At 40.6% G+C, this 21,618-nt stretch overlaps 2 protein-coding genes across 6 annotated transcripts in view; one reads left to right on the plus strand and one right to left on the minus strand.

Annotated features, from left to right (window-relative positions):
• Window positions 1–8,617, plus strand: part of LOC139566517 (voltage-gated inwardly rectifying potassium channel KCNH7-like) — a 97,984-nt gene extending 89,367 nt beyond the window's left edge. For all 4 annotated transcript variants that reach the window (XM_071387816.1, XM_071387817.1, XM_071387818.1 and 1 more), the window contains 3 exons: window positions 1,795–1,954; window positions 3,484–3,682; window positions 4,542–8,617. In XM_071387816.1, the coding sequence (XP_071243917.1) occupies window positions 1,795–1,954; window positions 3,484–3,682; window positions 4,542–4,823 (641 nt within the window). In that variant the 3' untranslated portion in view covers window positions 4,824–8,617. The remainder of the gene's footprint in view (window positions 1–1,794; window positions 1,955–3,483; window positions 3,683–4,541) is intronic.
• On the minus strand, window positions 7,843–15,407 carry LOC139566518 (grancalcin-like). Of its 2 annotated transcripts, none has more exons than XR_011673124.1 (8): window positions 15,027–15,183; window positions 11,781–11,963; window positions 10,927–10,996; window positions 10,687–10,730; window positions 9,838–9,985; window positions 9,335–9,448; window positions 8,958–9,118; window positions 7,843–8,707 (listed from the first exon to the last, which is right to left on the minus strand). XR_011673124.1 is itself a non-coding variant. In XM_071387820.1 (8 exons), the coding sequence occupies exons 1-8, from the start codon at window positions 15,048–15,050 to the stop codon at window positions 8,681–8,683; spliced, it is 669 nt and encodes a 222-aa protein (XP_071243921.1). In that variant the 5' UTR covers window positions 15,051–15,407; the 3' UTR covers window positions 7,843–8,680. The 2 variants fall into 2 exon arrangements, 1 of the variants encoding a protein (XP_071243921.1); XM_071387820.1 differs by having other exon boundaries at window positions 8,958–9,016; window positions 15,027–15,407.
• Window positions 15,408–21,618: the final 6,211 nt, after the last annotated feature.

The following is a 21,618-nucleotide window of genomic DNA, read 5'->3' on the forward strand; positions in this document are numbered from 1 at the left end:
GATCCCAGACCATTTTCTTCTGGAGAGTAAGAAGAAGACAGAAGGACTGGTGAGGCTGGCTTCTTACAGGCCATAGGTTCATTTAAGACCTGGCACTCTTACAGGTTTGTTGGAAAATCCTCTGTTTTATCCCTCGCCAATTTGCCACCAGATGCCAGCTCATTACCTTGTTGATGCCTGGTTGGCATTAGAAATGGCATGACCTATGGTGACCAGCTTGTGAAAGAGATCATGAGCTTAGCTTGTTTGTTTATGCTTTGTTTATCAGCCCTACACACCTATGACACACACACACACAGACACACACACACTTTCTCTACTCCCCCAAACACGACTTTCACAAATAATTATTCCTAACATAACTACTTTCTTTGTAAAATCCTCAACTACTTTTTTAATATGTTAACATCAATGTGGTAAAAATGATTAAAACTGCCTCGATATGCACGTAGCCACTGTAACAATAACAATTGGCAAAATGAAATTACACGTTTCTATTTGCGTCTCGAGAGTATTGCGCTCCGTGATGAACATTCCTGTCAGCATGTGGTGATTTGAGAGTAATATGCTGTAATTCAGTTCTTAAGCGGATGATGATGATTCCTGGTTTGAGTAGGAGGCAGGCAGTGTTGCCTGCTGGATATTGATTCCTGTAATCACCCCAGCATGGAGGCAAAATAAATGGTAGCTTCTGTTCTTGACATCTTTCATTACTGTAAAAGCTATCTTCCAAGCATGATCAACTCAATCACTGAGTCTAGTGCAGTGCTTCGGTCATCACTAGTCACCACAGCCACAAATTCATAAACCCTGCCTATTTCTACAATTTCTCCACTTAAAATCTGATTTTAAACCTAACCTTGACCCTAACCACACTGCTAACCCTAATGCCTAACCCTAACCTTAAATTAAGACCAAAAATAACATTTTTGTTTTCATGAATTGTTACGACATAGCCAGTGTTGACATTGTGGCTGAGGTTTCTAGTGGTAACTCAGTGTTTCTCTAGCCTTGCACTGGGTTAAGGTTAGAGTACATAATTGTTCTAGGCCAGCAGTAGCACATCTACATATCTAGACGTTGGTTAGTTGAATTGGTTGTTTTACTGCTGGGCTACAACAAACATATGCAACCTTTTGGGGTACCCAGGGACTGGAATTTGAACCAACAAAGGTGCAGGCTTTACTTCTAGCCCTGCACTAACACACCTGATTTAAGAATCAAGGGCTGGATGATTGTGGTATTTCTTTCTATATCAGGTTTGCTAGTGCTGGGCTAGAACAAAACGGTGCACCCCTGTGGGTCCACAGTACTAGGACTGAAGAACATTGTTGGCATTATAGCGATATAACACTGTGGTAGACATCTATCAGGTGTGTTGTATTCCTATCGACACCCACTCAGTAGCTGTGAAAGGCTAGACCAACTTTTTTTGTGCCTGAGGGAGAAATGATTCTGGACACAGTGCTGCCATTACAGTTTCTAACAGCCAGGGAATAATGTGAGTGAGAGAGTGACTGATGCTATAACTGCTGGTTATACAGTGGGGCCCAATGTACCCATTGATCAATTAAATGGTAGCCTTTGACAGGACTGGTATGGATGAGTGATTGCTATCTAGTCAGTGTTGGTGGTTAGTACTCTGTACCTTCTCAAACCTCTACGGTCATCAGACAATATTGTTGGCAAAGGATCATACCTAACTAAAAAGGATTCGATGTTCTGTGGGAAATGATTGGTGCTGTGATTTAGTTGTATATATAATGGTATGTGTTTGTGCATGTGTGTGTCTAGACCTGCGTGGGGAGGAGTGGGGGTGCGTGCGGCCCAGGGAGGTCCTGGAGGAGTCGGCCCAGGACTCCCGAAGTGGGGTCGGAGAGGAGGACAGTGAGCCGGACAACACCTACGGAGAGGTGGAGCAACGTCTGGACCTGCTGCAAGAGCATCTAAACAGGTGAAGGGGAGATGCGAAATTCTGATCGCAATTCGCCATAAAAAAAACACAACTTTAACCAAGCCGTTCTGGTGGTAAACAGACTACACCGTCTTCAAATAACCCTAGCCCATCTATCACTACATCCCACTACACTATAGACTAGATACACAGCAAGGTTTTTCCAGTATAACAGCCATCAGAATACAACTGGGTTTACCGTACACATCCACGGTCCACTGTGAATCATTGCTTGTAAAGTAAGGCTCACTATATAACACAGAGTTGACTTCTGCATACGTTCTGCATGGAAGGGATCCAGCTGCTACAGACAGCAGACAGCATCGCCTATTTTTAGCTGACGCCCGTGAGATGCAATCGCAACACAAAGACAGCAGACGTCACGGCAGAGTTTGGAGGGGAGGGTTGGGAGGTGGTGCGGGGCAACAGCAGACTGAGGGAGGGGTCACATCAGCTAAAAAGTGGGAGGAGGCCTCTGAGTCAGTCCGACTCTTTCTCTTTTTATTTCTTTCTCTTTTTATTTCTCTCTCTCTCTCTCTCTCTCTCTCTCTCTCTCTCTCTCTCTCTCTCTCTCTCTCTCTCTCTCTCTCTCTCTCTCTCTCTCTCTCTCTCTCTCTCTCTCTCTCTCTCTCTCTCTCTCTCTCTCTCTCTCTCTCTCTCTCTCTCTCTCTCTCTCTCTATATATATATATATATATATATGTTCCATCTTTATATAGCCTATGCTCTCCTTCACTTCTTTTCTCTCTCTACTGTATCTTCCCTCTCCATATCCCTTCTTCCACTGGAAGTGACGGTTACAGACTGGCCACCTCAGGCTCTTTGCAGGCGTACGTCGCTCTCATTTCTCCTGCTTTAGGGAGGTAATGGGCAGACGCCTGGCCACTTTACAGACATGGCGCCCACACTACCCTGCCTCATCTAGCTGGAGCACGCCTGCCGGGGGTGTTGATCGACTCAGATTGTCTTACGGCTCAACAGCAACTGTGACAAACACTGTCTTGTTCTCTGTCCGCAGTGCTCTGAAGGCAGTATGGGTGTGCCGTTTCTAGATACAGTACACAGGTCTGTGTGTTTGTCATTGGAAATAAATCCATTAAAGTGATATATTTCAATATTAGCTTTTCGATACCTTGAAGGTGTTGTATGCAAAACTGGAGAAAAATCAAGAAATTATCATTCACAAAATAGAGAAGCACACATAAAAATAAATTGTGATGACATTTTGTTTGGGGTGGAAAGGTCTGAAACAGATAAAGCTGTGCTATAGGCTCCCTCTAGTGTTTTCATTGAGTATTACTGACTGCGCTCTCCCAATACAAGACACATGCATAAAACGAAACCTACAGTAGCTTAAGCTAATACATGGCTAATACACTAAGGACCTATTTTAAGCTGCTCAGACTTTTACCAAAAAATCACGCATTGACGTCCGTGGCAGATTTATTTAAAAAATGTGAGTGACGCATGTGAATCGCAAGCTTCCCACCCCTTACGCTGTCTCCCTGACTCTCCCCACCCACCATCCAGGCTCGAGTCCCAGATGACGTCAGACATCAAGGCCATCCTCCAGCTACTGCAAAGGCAGAGCACCGTGGTTCCCCCGGCCTACAGCATCGTCACCTCCAGCCCAAAGTACCAGAGGCCTGCCATCAGGGTGCAGCCTGTTTCTGCCATCAGGATCACAGAGCCTCAACACAGCCTCAACCCTGCTTCACCACTGGCTCAGGTATACTGAACCAGCCAAGTCTACACTAGCCCTCAGAGCTGTATACTGTGTTATGCATAATGGCTCTGTATATACTGGCTAGGCACATTACACTCCCCTGTCTATATACTGGTCTATAGGTGCATTATCACTGTCTGTTCTGTATACTGAAGGATGGTTACAGTATCACTATGTGTGTATTGGATACTACAGAAGTCAATATCCCTGCCTGAAGTTGTTTGTTCTCGGTTTGCTGACCAGCCTGGTCTCAGAGCAAAACGTATTATATTTGACTAAAATCCGTGCCACTCCATTTAGTGTGATATGTTACTTTATGTTAGGGTACATTACATTGACTATACATAACATAGTAAACGTAAATCCGGGACACTCAAATTAGCATGATATGTTACGTTTGGTACGGACAGTAAATTACTTTAGACAAAAACGAAAGGAATGCCTAGCAACCTAAATATTGCATATTCAAACCTCATCACGGACAACTTTTGTATTTTAAATAATTATATATAACAACTACTTACTACTTTTTAGCGACTTTGTCACTAATTAGCATGTTCACTAACACTTCCCCTAACCCAATAACCTAACTCCTAACCCTGAACCTTAACCCCTAACCTAATGTAGCATATCATACTAAAGCAGTCAAACATAATATATCATACTAAACGGGTAAAATGCAATCAAGACGTAGGATACTATACGTCAAGCAATTATTTTATTGTACGACCGTTATTACATTGGTCGGCCAATGTAATGTAACCTAACTTAAAGTAACATATCATACTAAATGGAGTGGCACAGATTTTTTTGAATATAATACATTTTGCTCTGAGACCAGGTTGTGCTTACTGCTTCACAGAATCCTGACATGGAGAAGCCTCTGAACAAATCCAAAGAATCCATGTCAGGCCAGGGTCCCACGGAAATGCCCCCGGAAAAGGACCTCAAGGCGGGACTGCTAGAGAAGGACACAGAGCCCAGACACACACAAAACAAAATTGACTCTCCGGAGAAACAACAACAACCTAGAGCCCTCTTCCCCTCCGCCAGACAAGCCTCGCTCCCCGACGCATCACCTGAAAATTCAGAAACGTCAGGACTCCACAGGCCGGTATCCGACCCTGGGCTTCTGGGAAAGTAGGCCCTTTCGCCTGCCTGCGCCCCTTTTTCTCACTACGGAAAACTAGGACTTCTCTCAAAGTTTGACTCAGGGTCTTAGAAGGAGACTGTATATGCAAAGAATACTGTCGACTTCCTTCCACTCCTTTTCCAATATTTTCTGCCGATCTCTGATTTAGATGTGTTATAAAGTACATTTATACAGCGGTATTTCTACTGTATATTACTAACATCTGTAATTATCTACCATGTACATATTTCAGATGTAACACTGCCAGCAACACAAAGGCACCTAACATGCTTGTTCTTCCAAGAAAGAAAAATGCATGTCTTGGAAGTGTTTTCTGTTGCATGGTCAAAACACAACCCATCTCATGCACTGCACAGTCATGGTGTGAGGTCGGCATGCTTTCAGAGTAATGAGTATCCGTTCTATAGTTATTCCCAATCGATGGGGACAAAGCCACTTGAAACTCTGTTTCAAAGGCATTTTCAATCTGAAAATAAGTGTGCCGTTTTAAACTCATCGCGTTAATGACCTTATCAAACAGACACCATGTAATGTATTTGGCTAATTAACAATCTTCACGTCCGACATGATATATAATAATATTTAATCATATATTGTGCCTAAGTACCTACCGTCCACTTGTCTTTCAAAAAGTAATCTGATCATAAGAGACAAAGAACCACTATGTAAAATACATCTTCTATTAGATTACAAATACACAGATATGCAAATGAATATGATTTAAATGGTTGGGAAAGCTCTTATACAAAGTATCCCTTACACTGCTAAAGTATTCCTGAGAGAGATTATTTGTAATCACTTTGCACCACAAGTCTCTTTCATGGGACCATGAAAGCAATAACGATAACATTAAAACATTCATTTACACACATGAATAATATACATATTTGATTAAATCTAGAAATGAACACGGGTAGAAGCCCAAAAGTCAAAATGGTCTTTAAAACGTGTATGGCGTGAACTAAAACAGAAACTAAAAGACTGTAATTCAAGTTCTGTATTCTTGTAAAAAAAAAAAAAAAAAAAATGAAAATAGTCTACTGTATATTTGAATTTACAAAAAGGGATACTTATCCACTTGATATATCCACTTTCCTCCCTGAATCACTGAATATGTTTTACTATTGAAAATATTGTCCAAAAATAATTTGATGGGAAGTGTATGCATGTTTCTTTTCGTATTGTATTAAAAATGATGTATTACTGTAACGACACACACAGAGGCATGAACAGGGTGGACTAACGATTATTTTTCAGATATGTAATCGATGTGCAGGATAATTTCTCTCTTGAAAGGGCCAGCACTTAACGAAATGCATATCATTGTATAACAGGAGTTGTAACGCAACATTATATGTTCAGATGTAGAAAACTACAATGAATAGCAACTCTCGAAAGGTGAATTGCTCAGATGTATCTTTTTTGAATTGTAATAAGAGGAATCAGGCCAAATTTTATTTCATTTTCCTAACGAGTTATTGAGTAGTTACATGTAACCAATTATGTAAAGGTACAGTAGACATAGCAGTATGACTTCATCATACAAACATCCTAGTTTCAGAAATCAACTACAACATTGTAATCAGTCACTATTGTCTATTGCCAATCATGCAAAGGAACAGCCAATAGCAGTTTGACAGATTTGATTGCTGTTGTCTATAAGCAGGAAGTCAACCCACTGAGTCGACCTTTAATGAATACCTTTCATAAGTACTGTACCCCACAATCTTTATAAGCTTAAATTATTCTTTCCATGCATGTTTAGGGGCTTCCATTTATATTCCAAGAATACTGATTTTATTACTGTTTCTAGCCAAGTGACAAAATCAATGCTGTCAGAAACCGACAACGTAGAGATTCAGACTGAGCTAGCAGCTTAGCCCTCGTTAGCCTTAGCTTTACTAACCTATATTAGCCTTCACAAATGTCCTAAACACATTTATTCAGCTGAATAATATGCATTCAATTCAGCAATGTAAATGTATTGAATATGGACGGATTCTGCATGTTGCAAATTAAGTCATTTTAGTTATGACTTATTTTACACAAACACAAACATAGTCAGATGTGTGGTATTGCATGGATCAACATCAGCTGGCAATTTGTTTTAACAGATTTCAGAACAACGTGTTTGTGATTTATCATGAAGGGGAGAGTTGGTGTTATAAAATGATAAACAATGGTAATAAATACTCAATGTTTCTATAAGAGAACACTTACTTTTCAAGTGTTTGAGTTCAATTGTGTATCAGCCCAAGAAGTGACAGATACAATACGAAGAACACATATCATGCTCCCATATGTAGCAATTAACAGATATACTATTAACTTTGTAGTCAGGGCAAATGGAATCTAGGGAAGTCATATTCATTAGGAATACTATAGCTATGCATGTTTTGTAGCAGTACTTAGTTGGGTTTGAATTAAAGGCAGACTCAGCAATATGACATCATATTGCTGAGTCTACCTTTAATGTCAGATCTTACCGCCCCTATCCTATGAGTTGTGCCCATACACAGCTATAAGCCTTTTCCGAGGGCACAGGTCCTTTGCTGCATGTCATTGTAATGCCAGTTGAGTGGCCACGACTACTCAATCGGTTTTAAAACCCACCACAGATGGGCTGAAACTCACGTAACCCTGGCAAAACAAGCTAAGGGGTTTCTAGTAGAAGCGTTCCAGAGCTCAGACGCTATACAAAGTAGCTGAAACATGACATGTCCAATGAACAGTGCCCCACTGAACTTTTCAGAGTGCATACTTGCACAGAAAAACATTTATAAAATGTGTTAGAAATAAATATCACTTTTTAAATCTAGTGCGGTTCACAATTGTTTTTATGCATTTTTTAAATGTTTGCCACTGTATTTTATACAATGCAACACTTAACAGCTAACATGAATGTTTGTCCTTGAATATACTGTATTTAAAGAAATGTAATATATTGTGTACATATATATTGATGAAAACCATTTGTGCAATTGTATAAATGAATAAACAGAACACATACTGACTACAAACTGAGTTTATTGTGTTGTGAATAACACCAATATCACTGATGAATGCCCCAATGGTCACGAAGCACTTAGCTACATGTCTGATAAATATTTCATCCTGAACTATGAAAATGCAATCACAAAATTGTAGACATTGTTAATGGTAGTTAATGCATGCTTTTCTTTGCAAAGGAATAACAGTGCATGTTTACCACAGTGCGTGTTATTCATATATTTGTGGATGCCATAATGTTGAATTCATTTGTTTATCATATTAGTCCACATTTTATTCAAATCAAGAGATGCATATATTTACCTTAAACAAAAGGCAAAGCCAGCATAACTGTATATTTGTAATAAAAATATTATATATAGCTATACTTTAAAATGTGTTTAATGTAAAACTAATTCACACCTATATAGTGGTTATAAAAACAGAACATATACAGTGATGGGGAAGAATATGGAAACTATATGATCGGAGATTGTAATGGCACAGAAGTAATCATCATAAAGATCAGTAACATCTTTGCTCTCCCTTTCTTTATTCAAATCTACCACTGTCAGTTAGCAACAGAATTTACAACAAGCAGATACATTTAGAAACACACCATATGATATCTGGCAAATCTGCACATTCTTGCATATTGTACAAGGCAGACATTATGGCAAACAAGCAGTTTGTTGTAACCTCCTTCCCCATTTTAAGTTGGTTATGGGACTCAACCTAAGAACAATTGGCTAATATTGATGGGTGCCTTCCCATTATTTAGGGGAACTGGTCAGCAAGCCCCAGACTGCCGGTTGAAGCACCCCTCTGACTCCAGCACGGGATAGGCCGGACCACACCACTCAGATGGACATTGTACACAGGATAAACTGCAGGAGGACAATCAAGAGACAATTAGCTAATTTTGATGTAATTACTATAACTTGCATGTCAGGACAGGCTATTGGGAATCACAGTACAGGCTAGGGAATGAGAGAGAGGAAAACTGGGATGTGTTCATCAGGGCATACTAATGTTTCAAAATGAAACCAAAAACACGTGTTCAGATTGAAACGGGGAGGTACTAAGTGTTTTCTTCCGTTTTGTGCCTACTGAACAGGGCCTGAATTGCACACTTACGTCATCGTATTGGAAGTTGACAGCCCCCTGCTGCATCTGGTCTCTCCTCCTGAAGCTCTCTGTGGAGACGCATAGTAAAGATGGAGGTGTACTGTGGTGAAATTTGAATGCCATTCATTGGACAACAATAACCCAGCGAGACACTCACTGTGTTAATGAGCCTACGAATGTACATACACAAAAGAGACCAGGACAAAACAAGAGATTACACCTCAAAAGATAATGGATTGGAATGAGTAAAAGTTTAATGAATGACAGAATTGATTTTATAACAAAACCCATAGCTTTGGATTGTGAAGAAATGTGAAATGCTGTTTAATTTAAAAAAAAAATGAAGTTAAACACCTTAATTGGCAGCCTCCAAGTCAGCATCTTACCTGTGAGGGCGCGAAGCTTCACAGCACATGCTACGTAGTCGTCAAAGTAGATCCGACCAGCCTTGCTGTAGCGTTTGATGACAGCGTTCAGAGCTTGCGGGCTGATCCTGTAGCCTGTAGTAAGAGATCACAACATGCATTCAATTATTCATAAGCCAACATAGTATTAGGATTCATCCATAGTGACCACTGCATTTAGTTGACAATGATCATAAACACCAGCCTTTGCCTATTGTCCATCTACTTTGTATCAAGAAGGGACTCCCGGACCAATACCATGCAATTATCTCCAGCTACACCAAAATCATAATTATTGTAGGAGTCTATCATCAATGGCTTAAATCATTTAAAGAAGTCAAACCTCCCAACCCCTTTCGGATGCTGCATCTGAACCAGGCCCTGGAACGCTGCCCCTCTTTGGATGGCAGAATGGACTATCCCATGTCGCCATCCTATCAGAATGGACTGCCCCATATCATTAGCCTAACAGAGCACTGACTCACCCATAGCGGAGATGGACTGGGTCATCTCATGGGGTTCCACCGTGCCACTCCGGTCCTGGTCGAACATCATGAAGTTCTGCTTCCAGCTACTCAGGGCAGCAAACAGCTCCTTGAACTCATTGAAGCCCAGCTTCCCGGTCATGTCTCTCTGGTGGGAGGTTAGTTAAGGGTTAACTTTGTTCGTTAGGTAAGAAACTAAAAACGGCCATGTGAACTGGTCTCACACAGGATATGATGAGTTGTGGTAAATGTGGGAGAACTTGACCTTTCTGCGACTGAATTAGTTCCATAAGTAACCCTCTGTCTCAATACAGCCCACTTACACATCGTATCATGTGCTTAATCTGAAAATACATTATATAGAACATCCCAAACGGCAAATGCTGACTGTTGTACATCCTTGTCGTAAAGTCTATTACTCTACATAAGAAGCATGAACATGTTCAGAGAGAAACAGGACTTCCTCTGAACATGGAGCAACAGGCATGACGCAACTGGAGCATGAGGCAAGTTCCATCTTGCAAATTCATTGGCAAATGCATACTGAATGGAACCCAGTAGACTAGGCCTTGTATAAGTGTGAAATATACTGCAGCCAGGAAGTAATTTAGGGGAATTCAAATGAATCATCCCAAGCCACCTACTGCTCAAAGCTTTCTCACCTGTTAAACTGTTAAAAGAGAAGAATGAACTCAGCACTGACACATTAGGTTTATTAGTTCATTAACATTTATGACTGCTATTCATTTTTCACCAGCAAGTCAAAGAAGCAAAGTGCAATACCAAACAAACTTCAATGACACTGGACAGAGGCCCAGTCCAAGAGATGCATTGACATAGAAAGGATACATCCAGCATTGCGATCATGATTCTACATGTCTCCAAACTGAAGGCTGTTGGGAGAAGAGAAACCATGATCACACAATGAAAAACAAACATACAATGACAATACCAATCAGAAAACCTGTGACAAATCTTTGTAAAGACTATATTAACGCCGGATACACAAATCATAAAACATCACACAACATAATCTAATCATTTATGAACCACAAAGTGAACCTTGATGGTGGGACGGTGTGAACTTACGAGTATAGGTGCCACTGATACCAGTCTGTGTAAGACACCTCTGAAGCTCCTCTGCATCAATCTCACCATCCTGCACAGAGGAATATCCCTGCAAGATTACTCTCCAACAACAACTTATCATTACTGTGCAGTGAATTTAATTTAAAAAAAATAAAAAATAAAAAAAAGACTTGAATGTCTTGAGATAACTTTGTGGTGTAACCATGACATCACCATGCATGTACCAGTAATGTTGCACCCCCTTTTTCTCATGATATCCAATTGCGATCTTGTCTCGTCGCTGCAACTCCCCAATGGACTCGGGAGAGGCGAAGGTCGAGTCATGAGTCCTCTGAAACATGACCCACCAAGCCGTGCTTCTTAACACTCGCCCGCTTAACCCGGAAGCCAGCTGCACCAATGTGTCGGAGGAAGTCAGCCTGCAGGCGCCCGGCCTGCCAAAAGGAGTCGCTACAGCGCGATGAGCCAAGTAAAGCCCCCCCCAGCCTTCCTTACCCGGACGACGCTGGGTCAAATTGTGCGCCGCGCTATGGGACTCCCAGTCCCGGCCGGTTTTGACACCGCCTGGGTTCGACCCCAGGTCTGTAGTAACACCTCAAGCAATGCGATGCAGTGCCTTAGACCGCTGTGCCACTCGGGACGCCAGTAAATGTTGCATTCTATCCAAAGAGGAATATTTACTGTACCCATGATCATGAATTTAAATGAAAAGCAGTTTTTCCTAGCCACCGTGCTTCTACACCTGCATTGCTTGCTGTTTGGGGTTTTAGGCTGGGTTTCTGTACAGCACTTTGAGATATCAGCTGATGTAAGAAGGGCTATATAAATAAATTGGATTTGATTTGATCACTCACCTGTCCTGCTATGGTAGTAAAGTATCCCCACATGGGGTCATTAACAGGCTGCTGAGGAGGAGCAGAAAAGGTCCCAGGGTAGCCTCCACCATTCTGGGGGTAGCCTGCCTGGGGTGGGCCTCCCATGGGTCCACCCTGCATGGGCATACCCTGGAGTTGCATGCCTTGCATTGGTCCTCCATACTGACAGGAAAAGGAGAGTACAGTCATCAAGTAACAGGGCTTAAGGAAAACTTCCCAAAAATGACTAATTCAAAATAGAATAGATTGGAGCACTCAAACAAGCAGCTATATACAGTGCCTTCAGAAAGTATTCACACCCCTTTACTTTTTCCACATTTTTTGTGTTAGTCTGAATTTAACATCGATTAAATTGAGATGTTGTGTCACTGATCCAACAAACAATACCCCTTAATGACAAAGTGGAATTTTGTTTGTAGAAAATGTTTGAAATTAATAAAAAACGTAAAGCTGAAATGTCATGAGTCAATAGGTATTCAACACCTTTGTTATGGCAAGCCTAAATAAGTCCAGAAGTAAAAATGTGCTTAAAAATCACATAAATTGCATTGACTCATTCCGTGTTCAATAATAGTGGTTAACTTGATTTCTGAATAACTACCCCATATCTGTACCCCACATACAAGTTTCGGTAAAGTCCCTCAATCAAGTAATGAATTTCAAGCACATATTCAACAACAAAGACCAGGGAGGTTTTTAAATGCTTCGCAAAAAAGGGCACGAATCAGTAGATACGTAAAAATATCTGCTTTCCAACAGACACCGGGAGGCGAATACACCTTTCAGCAGGACAATAACCTAATACAAGGCAAAATCTACACTGAAGTTACTTACCAAGATGACATTTAAATGTTCCTGAGTGGCCTAGTTACTGTATTGACCTAAAATCAGCTTAGAAATCTATGGCAAGACAAGAAAATGGCTGTCTAGCAATGATCAACTTGACAGAGCTTGAATAATTTTTTGTGAAGAATAAATGGGCAAATATTTTACAATCCAGGTGTGAAAAGCACTTAGAGGCTTACCCAAAAAGACTCACAGCTGTTATCGCCGCCAAAGGTGCTTCTACAAAGTACTGACTCGGGTGCGAATACTTATGTAAATGTTTTTACTTTGTTGTTATGGTGTATTGTGTGTAGATTGGTGAAAAAATGTATGATTAAATCCATTTTGAATTCAGGCTGTAACACAAACATGTGGAATAAGTCAAGGGGCATGAATACTTTCTGAAGACAATGTAGATGTTCTTACACTAAGGCCTGATGCCTTGATGGGAAGCAAACAGGTATACTATTACTGACGTTTGGACATGACGTCTTCCTCAGAGAGTACAGTCATTCTTAAACGATATAGTCAGGTGATTGTTTATAATGGAGTGATGTGCATTCTTTCCAGTTTCCTATTACAAAATATTTTTACTGTCAATATTAGCAGGTTGTGGACCTATTTCTAAATGTAGTGAGGGGATATTTTCACTGACAATATTAGCAGGTTGTGGACCTATTTCTAAATGTAGTGAGGGGATATTTTCACTGACAGTATTAGCAGGGTGTGGACCTATTTCTAAATGTAGTGAGGGGATATTTTCACTGACAATATTAGCAGGTTGTGGACCTATTTCTAAATGTAGTGAGGGGATATTTTCACTGACAATATTAGCAGGTTGTGGACCCATTTCTAAATGTAGTGATGGGATATTTTCACTGTCAATATTAGCAGGGTGTGGACTAGACCATGACTCCAATTCCATTCCGCCACTGGAAATCCCCTTTAACCTTGTGCGGAAAAGGCCCGACGCTCCAACGCTGCCCAAATGTTCTGTCTAAATGCAAATACACCTCGCACGTGACAGTTTTGTAAACATTTGGAACTTAACTTTCATATAAGTGAGAAAAAAATGTCATATACAAAATATACACTTACGGTACGCAGTTTGGGAACATTTCACCCAGCTGTATTTTCAAGAACACCGACTCCAACCGAGACTACACTTCCTCACCTCCAATTTCCACTTCAAAAATCTGCAATGGAGTATAACTGGGGAGGAAGTTTTGTACCTCAGCTGAGGGCTGTGTTTTTGAAAATTCTGCCAGGTAAAACTACATACAGTAAGTGTATCTTATGGATTTGAAAGATTCTTTCTCCCGATGTGAAAGTTAAGTTCCAAAGGTTTCCAAAACCGTATTGCAAGCAAGGATTATAATGTTTCTAAATGTTAAAAACAGAGCATTGGGATTGTTGTTAATTGATCCAGCTGAAGTCCATATGTTCAGTTGAGAACTCAAGGTCTGGGTATAAGCCTAACCCCACTTGGGTTCTCGAGGGCTACTGTAGGTGTAGACATATATCCTAGGTCAATGCAGTGACCATGACAGCGGAAGAACAACATTCCATTTCGCCAAATGGGAGAGGTTGAGCTGTGGGCCATGCTAGAGGGGTTGAAACAGTGTATGTGGCCAAGGCTAGGCTACTAACTACAGATAGGCTACTGTAACTAGCTAGCCTAAATAGCCACATACTTAGTGCATTTACATAGGGTGATTTGAAACTACAGCATTAAGTGCTTCTAAAGACTGACAAAATACCAGCTGGCCAAATTCAATTGTTAACATTACTCCAAAATAAACAAAGCAACAGTAAACATGTCCTCCTCCAGGAATGATGCAGTGCCACCCTTGGGCCAATTGAGAAATGACTAACACATTTCAGTTAATTACATAAGCTCCCACCTTGGGCCAATCAGTTTAATTTTGTAAATTCCGGATCAAAATGACAAGACGATTAATTCAGCCAAGTTTCATCAAAATTGACCCAAAGCTGTCTGAGATATCGTGCGTGACTAATGTACGAACGTATAGGGAGACAGATCCAGTCCCCTCCGAGTTCATCGAGGGGGTCAATAACTATTTATGAAAACTGGAACTAGTGACTAAACTAAGTAACTAAAACTGAGGGCAAGATCAACTTTTCTGTCACAACCAAGATGTAGCCTAACAGCTACTTGCCAAAATGACTGTGCCTAGAAAGATGCGAAACCTTTTAATGTCGATACTTTGAAACGATTGCACTTACAACTGCCCGTGTTCCAATGTTTCATCACAACAAAGATACATTTTAGGGGTCTTATCTGAGCACTCCCCATATCGGAAATGGAATAGGCCAAACTCCTGATTTATGTAGACTACTGTAAAATATGTCAAAATAACACACGAAGCGTTTACTCACCCCGCCATATCCTGGATAAGCCATTTGTACACTATAAAGAATTGCCACAAAACGATTCGATGCACTGAAATATTTCGATGTCAGTAAATGTAAACCAAAACCGAACTCGTTACTTGAAATGCACTGCGACAACGTAACGTGTACATAATTTCCGGTCGTCACTAGTTACTACAGCCACAATATCATAAACCCGCCCATTTCTACAATTTATCTTCTTAAAATGTGATTTTATACCTAAACTTAATCTTAACCACAATCTTAAGCACACTGCTAACCTTATGCATAACCCTAACCTTAAATTAAGACCAAAAATCTAAATTGATGTTTTCTTTTACGATATAGCCAACTTTGACTTTGTGACTGTGCTATCTAGTGGAAACCATAATATCCGATAAAGTGTTGTGGGAAGGCGGAAGTCCGAATTGGCTAATTGACCGATAGTGAAGATAGCCAATGAGGAAGCCCATAGCATTCAATCAGCTTCAGCAGAATTCTTGGTACTCTGCTGACTAGTAGGTAGGCCTGCTGGCCATTCAAATAGAATAGAATAGAATAGAATAGAAGTCATCCAAAGAGGAATGTTCTTGTTCACCGGCTCCAACCAACCATCACTCAGAAATAGACCTTGATAGAGTTAAACATATTCTTATTGAAGCCAATAGTGCTGTATTATTTCAACATCCAATAAATTAAATTAAGATTGTGTAGATTGTGAGGTTGTCTTGAATAAGGCAAGTAAAAATAGGAAAAGCTATCAGATATTTATATTTTTCCTGCACAATAATCTGATCTAAAATTTACAAGGGCTGACTGGCCTATTATGAATAAGCATTTACATTCACCAATAAGAACTACACAGACTCAAAAAGACCACTATCTTCTTCACACAATAGTCAATAGTCACCACAAGAGGGTACCCAAGATGCAGCTTTTAAGGCCATTTCATTAGGCTACTAAAACCAGAAGCTTCACACTTTTCAAAATTGACAATCCTCACAAGAGATTACTTTTGAGAAAATTGTATCACAAAAACATAATAGTACTACATCACATTTGACTAGAATAAAACACATAATAAACCTGCATGCAATATGTAACTTTTTGGGCGACCTGACCAAATTCACATCTCTATGTGAGTTATAGGTCTGTTATGCTCATTGAAAGCAAGTCTAAGAAACGGTAGATATATTCTATGTGCGCTGTTTCTATGCTTCCCGTGCTTACGTTTGTTTTTGCATCTTTTACTTTCGGTTTTGTACACCAGCTTGAAACAGCATAAAATATAATATTTTTCGTTTAGCGGTTTAGATGGTACAATGATTCCTTACACTATACTTGGGTGTTTTGTCACATAAACTGAAATTAGGCAAGCTATTAGAATTTTTGCAACCAGGAAATGGCAGATTGATTTCTGCAAAGTCCATCTTTAAAGCATTTCTACAGGTATCAGACATGCCAACATATAGAGACTTACGCAGACTATAGAGTACCACAGTATGAGTATACCCATAAAACCTAGCGGTCAAACAAAAAAATGTTCCAATCGTTTTTCCACCATTCATTTTTCACATAGGGGATTTTTTTTAAATACTTAAAATAAGGGCTGTGTTTCGTGTAGGCTTACCCTGGTGTGACCGGACGTGCTACCCTGCTGTTTTCGACTCTCTCTCTCTACCGCACCTGCTGTCTCTAACTGAATCCTCGGCTATGAAAAGCCAACTGACATTTCCTCCTGGGGTGCTGACCTGTTGCACCCTCTACAACCACTGTGATTATTATTTGACCATGCTGGTCATCTATGAACGTTTGAACATCTTGGCCATGTACTGTTATAATCGCCACCCGGTACAGACAGAAAAGGACTGGCCACCCCTCAGAGCCTGGTTCCTCTCTAGGTTTCTTCCTAAGTTCCTGCCTTTCAAGGGAGTTTTTCCTAGCCATCGTGCTTCTACATCTGCATTGCTTGCTGTTTGGGGTTTTAGGCTGGGTTTCTGTATAGCACTTTGTGACATCAGCTGATGTAAAAAAGGCTTTATAAATACATTTGATTTGATACCCAAGTAGACTCGAGGCTGTAATCGCTGCCAAAGGGGCTTTAACAAAGTACTGAATAAAGGGTCTGAATACTTATGTAAATGTGATGTTTTGTAACGTGAGAGTCGGGAAACAAGTTAAGGGAGTGAATCATTTAATACATTTTTGCTTTGTCATTATGGGGTATTGTGTGTAGATTGATGGGGGGGAGGGGGGGGGGGGGAGACAAATGAATCCATTTTAGAATAAGGCTGTAACATGACAAGATCTGTAAAAAGTCAAGGGGTCGGAATACTTTCCAAATGCACTAGACAGTAGTCACTACGAGTAGACATTGAGTAGACACCCCCAGGTAACATTGATTAGACAGTAGACAATTATTAGACAGTAGACATTGATTAGACAGTAGACACCACCAGTAGACATTGATTACAGTAGACACCACCAGTAGACATTGATTAGACAGTAAACACCACCAGTAGACATTGATTAGACAGTAGACACCACCAGTAGACATTGATTACAGTAGACACCACCATTAGACATTGATTAGACAGTAGACACCACCAGTAGACATTGATTACAGTAGACACCACCAGTAGACATTGATTAGACAGTAGACACCACCAGTAGACATTGATAAGACAGTAGACACCACCAGTAGACATTGATTAGACAGTAGACACCACCAGGTAACATTGATTAGACAGTAGACACCACCAGTAGACATTGATTAGACAGTAGACACCGCCAGTAGACATTGATTAGACAGTAGACACCACCAGTAGACATTGATTAGACAGTAGACACTGCCAGTAGACATTGATTAGACAGTAGACACCACCAGGTAACATTGATTACATTTTACATTTACATTTAAGTCATTTAGCAGACGCTCTTATCCAGAGCGACTTACAAATTGGTGCATTCACCTTATGATATCCAGTGGAACAACCACTTTACAATAGTGCATCTAACTCTTTTAAGGGGGGGGGGGGTTAGAAGGATTACTTTATCCTATCCTAGGTATTCCTTAAAGAGGTGGGGTTTCAGGTGTCTCCGGAAGGTGGTGATTGACTCCGCTGACCTGGCGTCGTGAGGGAGTTTGTTCCACCATTGGGGTGCCAGAGCAGCGAACAGTTTTGACTGGGCTGAGCGGGAACTGTACTTCCTCAGAGGTAGGGAGGCGAGCAGGCCAGAGGTGGATGAACGCAGTGCCCTTGTTTGGGTGTAGGGCCTGATCAGAGCCTGAAGGTACGGAGGTGCCGTTCCCCTCACAGCTCCGTAAGCAAGCACCATGGTCTTATTGTTATCATTGATCACACAGTAGACACCACCAGTAGACATTGATTAGACAGTAGACACCACCAGTAGACATTGATTAGACAGTAGACACCACCAGTAGACATTGATTAGACACCACCAGTAGACATTGATTAGACAGTAGACACCACCAGTAGACATTGATTAGACAGTAAACACCACCAGTAGACATTGATCACACAGTAGACACCACCAGTAGACATTGATTAGACAGTAGACACCACCAGTAGACATTGATTAGACAGTAGACACCACCAGTAGACATTGATTAGACAGTAGACACCACCAGTAGACATTGATTAGACAGTAGACACCACCAGTAGACATTGATTAGACAGTAGACACCACCAGTAGACATTGATTAGACAGTAGACACTACCAGTAGACATTGATTAGACAGTAGACACCACCATTAGACATTGATTAGACAGTAGACACCAGCAGTAGACATTGATTAGACGGTAGACACCACCAGTAGACATTGATTAGACAGTAGACACCACCATTAGGCATTGATTAGACAGTAGACACCACCAGTACACATTGATTAGACACCACCAGTAGACATTGATTAGACAGTAAACACCACCAGTAGACATTGATTACAGTAGACACCACCATTAGACATTGATTAGACAGTAGACACCACCAGTAGACATTGATTAGACAGTAAACACCACCAGTAGACATTGATTAGACAGTAGACACCACCAGTAGACATTGATTAGACAGTAAACACCACCAGTAGACATTGATTAGACAGTAAACACCACCAGTAGACATTGATTAGACAGTAGACACCACCAGTAGACATTGATTAGACAGTAAACACCACCAGTAGACATTGATTAGACAGTAAACACCACCAGTAGACATTGATCAGACAGTAGACACCACCAGTAGACATTGATTAGACAGTAAACACCGCCAGTAGACATTGATTAGACAGTAGACACCACCAGGTAACATTGATTAGACAGTAGACACCACCAGTAGACATTGATTAGACAGTAGACACCACCAGTAGACATTGATTAGACAGTAGACACCACCATTAGACATTGATTAGACAGTAAACACCACCAGTAGACATTGATTAGACAGTAGACACCACCAGTAGACATTGATTAGACAGTAGACACCACCAGTAGACATTTTGCAACTGTATGTTGGTAGTTACTACACTTTATCATTCTTTCAATCCTAGCTTACTGATAAACTATCACAGTCAGTGAAGGCTGCTGAGGGTAGGATGGCTCATAATAATGGCTGAAATGGCACAATGGAATGGCATCAAACACATGGAAACCGTATGTTGGATGTATTTGATACCATTCCACTTATACTGCTCCGGCCATTACCATGAGCCTGCCCTCCCCAATTAAGGTGCCACCAACCTCCTGTGATCACAGTGTACCTTCAAATGCCACAGTTTTCCTTCTATTCAAGGGACAATAGGAAGCTATAGGAAACAGGGACTATGTGTTGTAAAAACCAAGGACAGAACAGCCAGAGAGAGGAAACATCACCAGTATCAACCATGGCTTTATGGTATGATGTTGCGCCATAGTGCTCACTGTACTCCACTATTAACCCCTCCTCCCCCTCTCTCATTCCAGGAACTCCAATAAAACCTCAAACGTGTTCAAAGTGACACCTGGAAACAATTTCATTAGCCTTAACCATGAATCTGAGAGTAGATACTGTAAATGGAAAGATCCACGGTGTAATGCTCCTCAAACTATACTGCATCAGGCAAAAAGAGAGTGATCTATTTGTTTGCATAGGAAGTCCGGTCTGAGAGAACGAGAGCAGCAAAGGCTGCTAGTGCTCAGGTCAATAAAAAAAGAAACTGATATTTGTTAAGCTTTTAACTGGCTTTTAGTCTTTATCTTCCGATGCTCATCACTTATGGACTCATCAGTGACCCTTCCACTAGTTATGGAACTTTCACAACCCATGTTACTGTATCCTCACTCATCAAGACAGCTATATAAGTATGCCTCTCTCTCTCTCTCTCTCTCTCTCTCAATAAAGAGCTTTTGCAGTGTGAAAAATAAAAATAATTTTTTTTTTTATTGCTTGTTTGTCTGTCTGTTGACATGTTGTAAAAGTTAACGTATTCCCTATCTATTTTTGTAGCCTTGTATACAAAGTCCATGAGATGGAGTAAGTCCTACGCAAAGAAACTGGTTGAATCCGCCAATAACCAGAAGCATAAGTTCACAAGCTGGGACCTCTGACATCATGATCATAATTGTGAGTCATGTAAAAATCAGATGTGATGACAATGTCATAAAACCCTTGAGAATAAAATAGAGGTAAAGGTAAAGGCATTACATCACCACAGAAATTGGAATTAAGCTTTGAGAATCATTCCGCCACCTTTGGTTGAGTTACAGTTTACTGTGACAATGCACTTCATCTAAAGAAAAATGCTAATAGGAAAGCACACCAATAAAAAAGTCACTAAATTACACTTAATATACACTCATTTGGTTCTCACATATACTGTATTTGAATGTAGACCGGTATTTGTTTTCACACGTCTGTTGAGATCCCACGCTGCTTAAAGAGAGGAACCTGACCTGAACCCCAAGTAGGAAGTTCATTAATGAAGTCTGTAAATATAATTTATAGCCATGAGTAGTGTAGAGTAGTGATAATATTTGACCCAATGTGCAGGGGGATGCTAGCGCATTAGATGTCGCCCAACTGTGACGTCAGTGTCATCCAATGCAGCTGTGAATTAGGCTACATTGTTTTTATACCATTAGCAGTGAGACATGAAACGTCAGCTTATTGGTGATATTCACTCAAGAGTCATATGTGACTACCTTGCCCTCACAAGGACGTATGCCTTACAAAATGCCCAAACAATTCCCTTCAAAAAGGGAGATAAAACATTTATGCCTAATTCAGATTGAATGGAATTATAAAATAATTAAATACTGTAAATTCAGTGCCTGGATTTCCAAGTAAAAAAATTGGATGCCGTTGTAGAACAAGAATAGCCTTCAACACGCAATAATTTGCGGTTCAACCACAAAGTGGATGGTTTCATTGTGTATGAAAGTTGTGTATGGATGCAATCAGACAATAGATTAGTCAGTAAGTAAGCATAAACTTCTACACAAAAACAGGCGCTGGGGAAAATAATAGACACGTTCAAACTTCACGAGCTTTACCTTGGACGTTGGACCTTGGAGCTTTATAACCGACGTTGAGATAATAT

The sequence above is a fragment of the Salvelinus alpinus genome, chromosome 38, assembly GCF_045679555.1.
Source record: "Salvelinus alpinus chromosome 38, SLU_Salpinus.1, whole genome shotgun sequence".
NCBI lineage: Eukaryota > Metazoa > Chordata > Actinopteri > Salmoniformes > Salmonidae > Salvelinus > Salvelinus alpinus.

Excerpts from the sequence above, each read along its gene's own strand:
- LOC139566518 (XM_071387820.1), bottom strand. The coding sequence starts at position 15,050 with ATGGCTTATCCAGGATATGGCGGG. Across the intron at positions 10,731-10,926 it reads TATCAGTGGCACCTATACTC|CCTTCAGTTTGGAGACATGT; the intron begins GTAAGTTCACAC and ends TTCTCCCAACAG. Across the intron at positions 9,017-9,334 it reads GAAGCTTCGCGCCCTCACAG|AGAGCTTCAGGAGGAGAGAC; the intron begins GTAAGATGCTGA and ends GCGTCTCCACAG.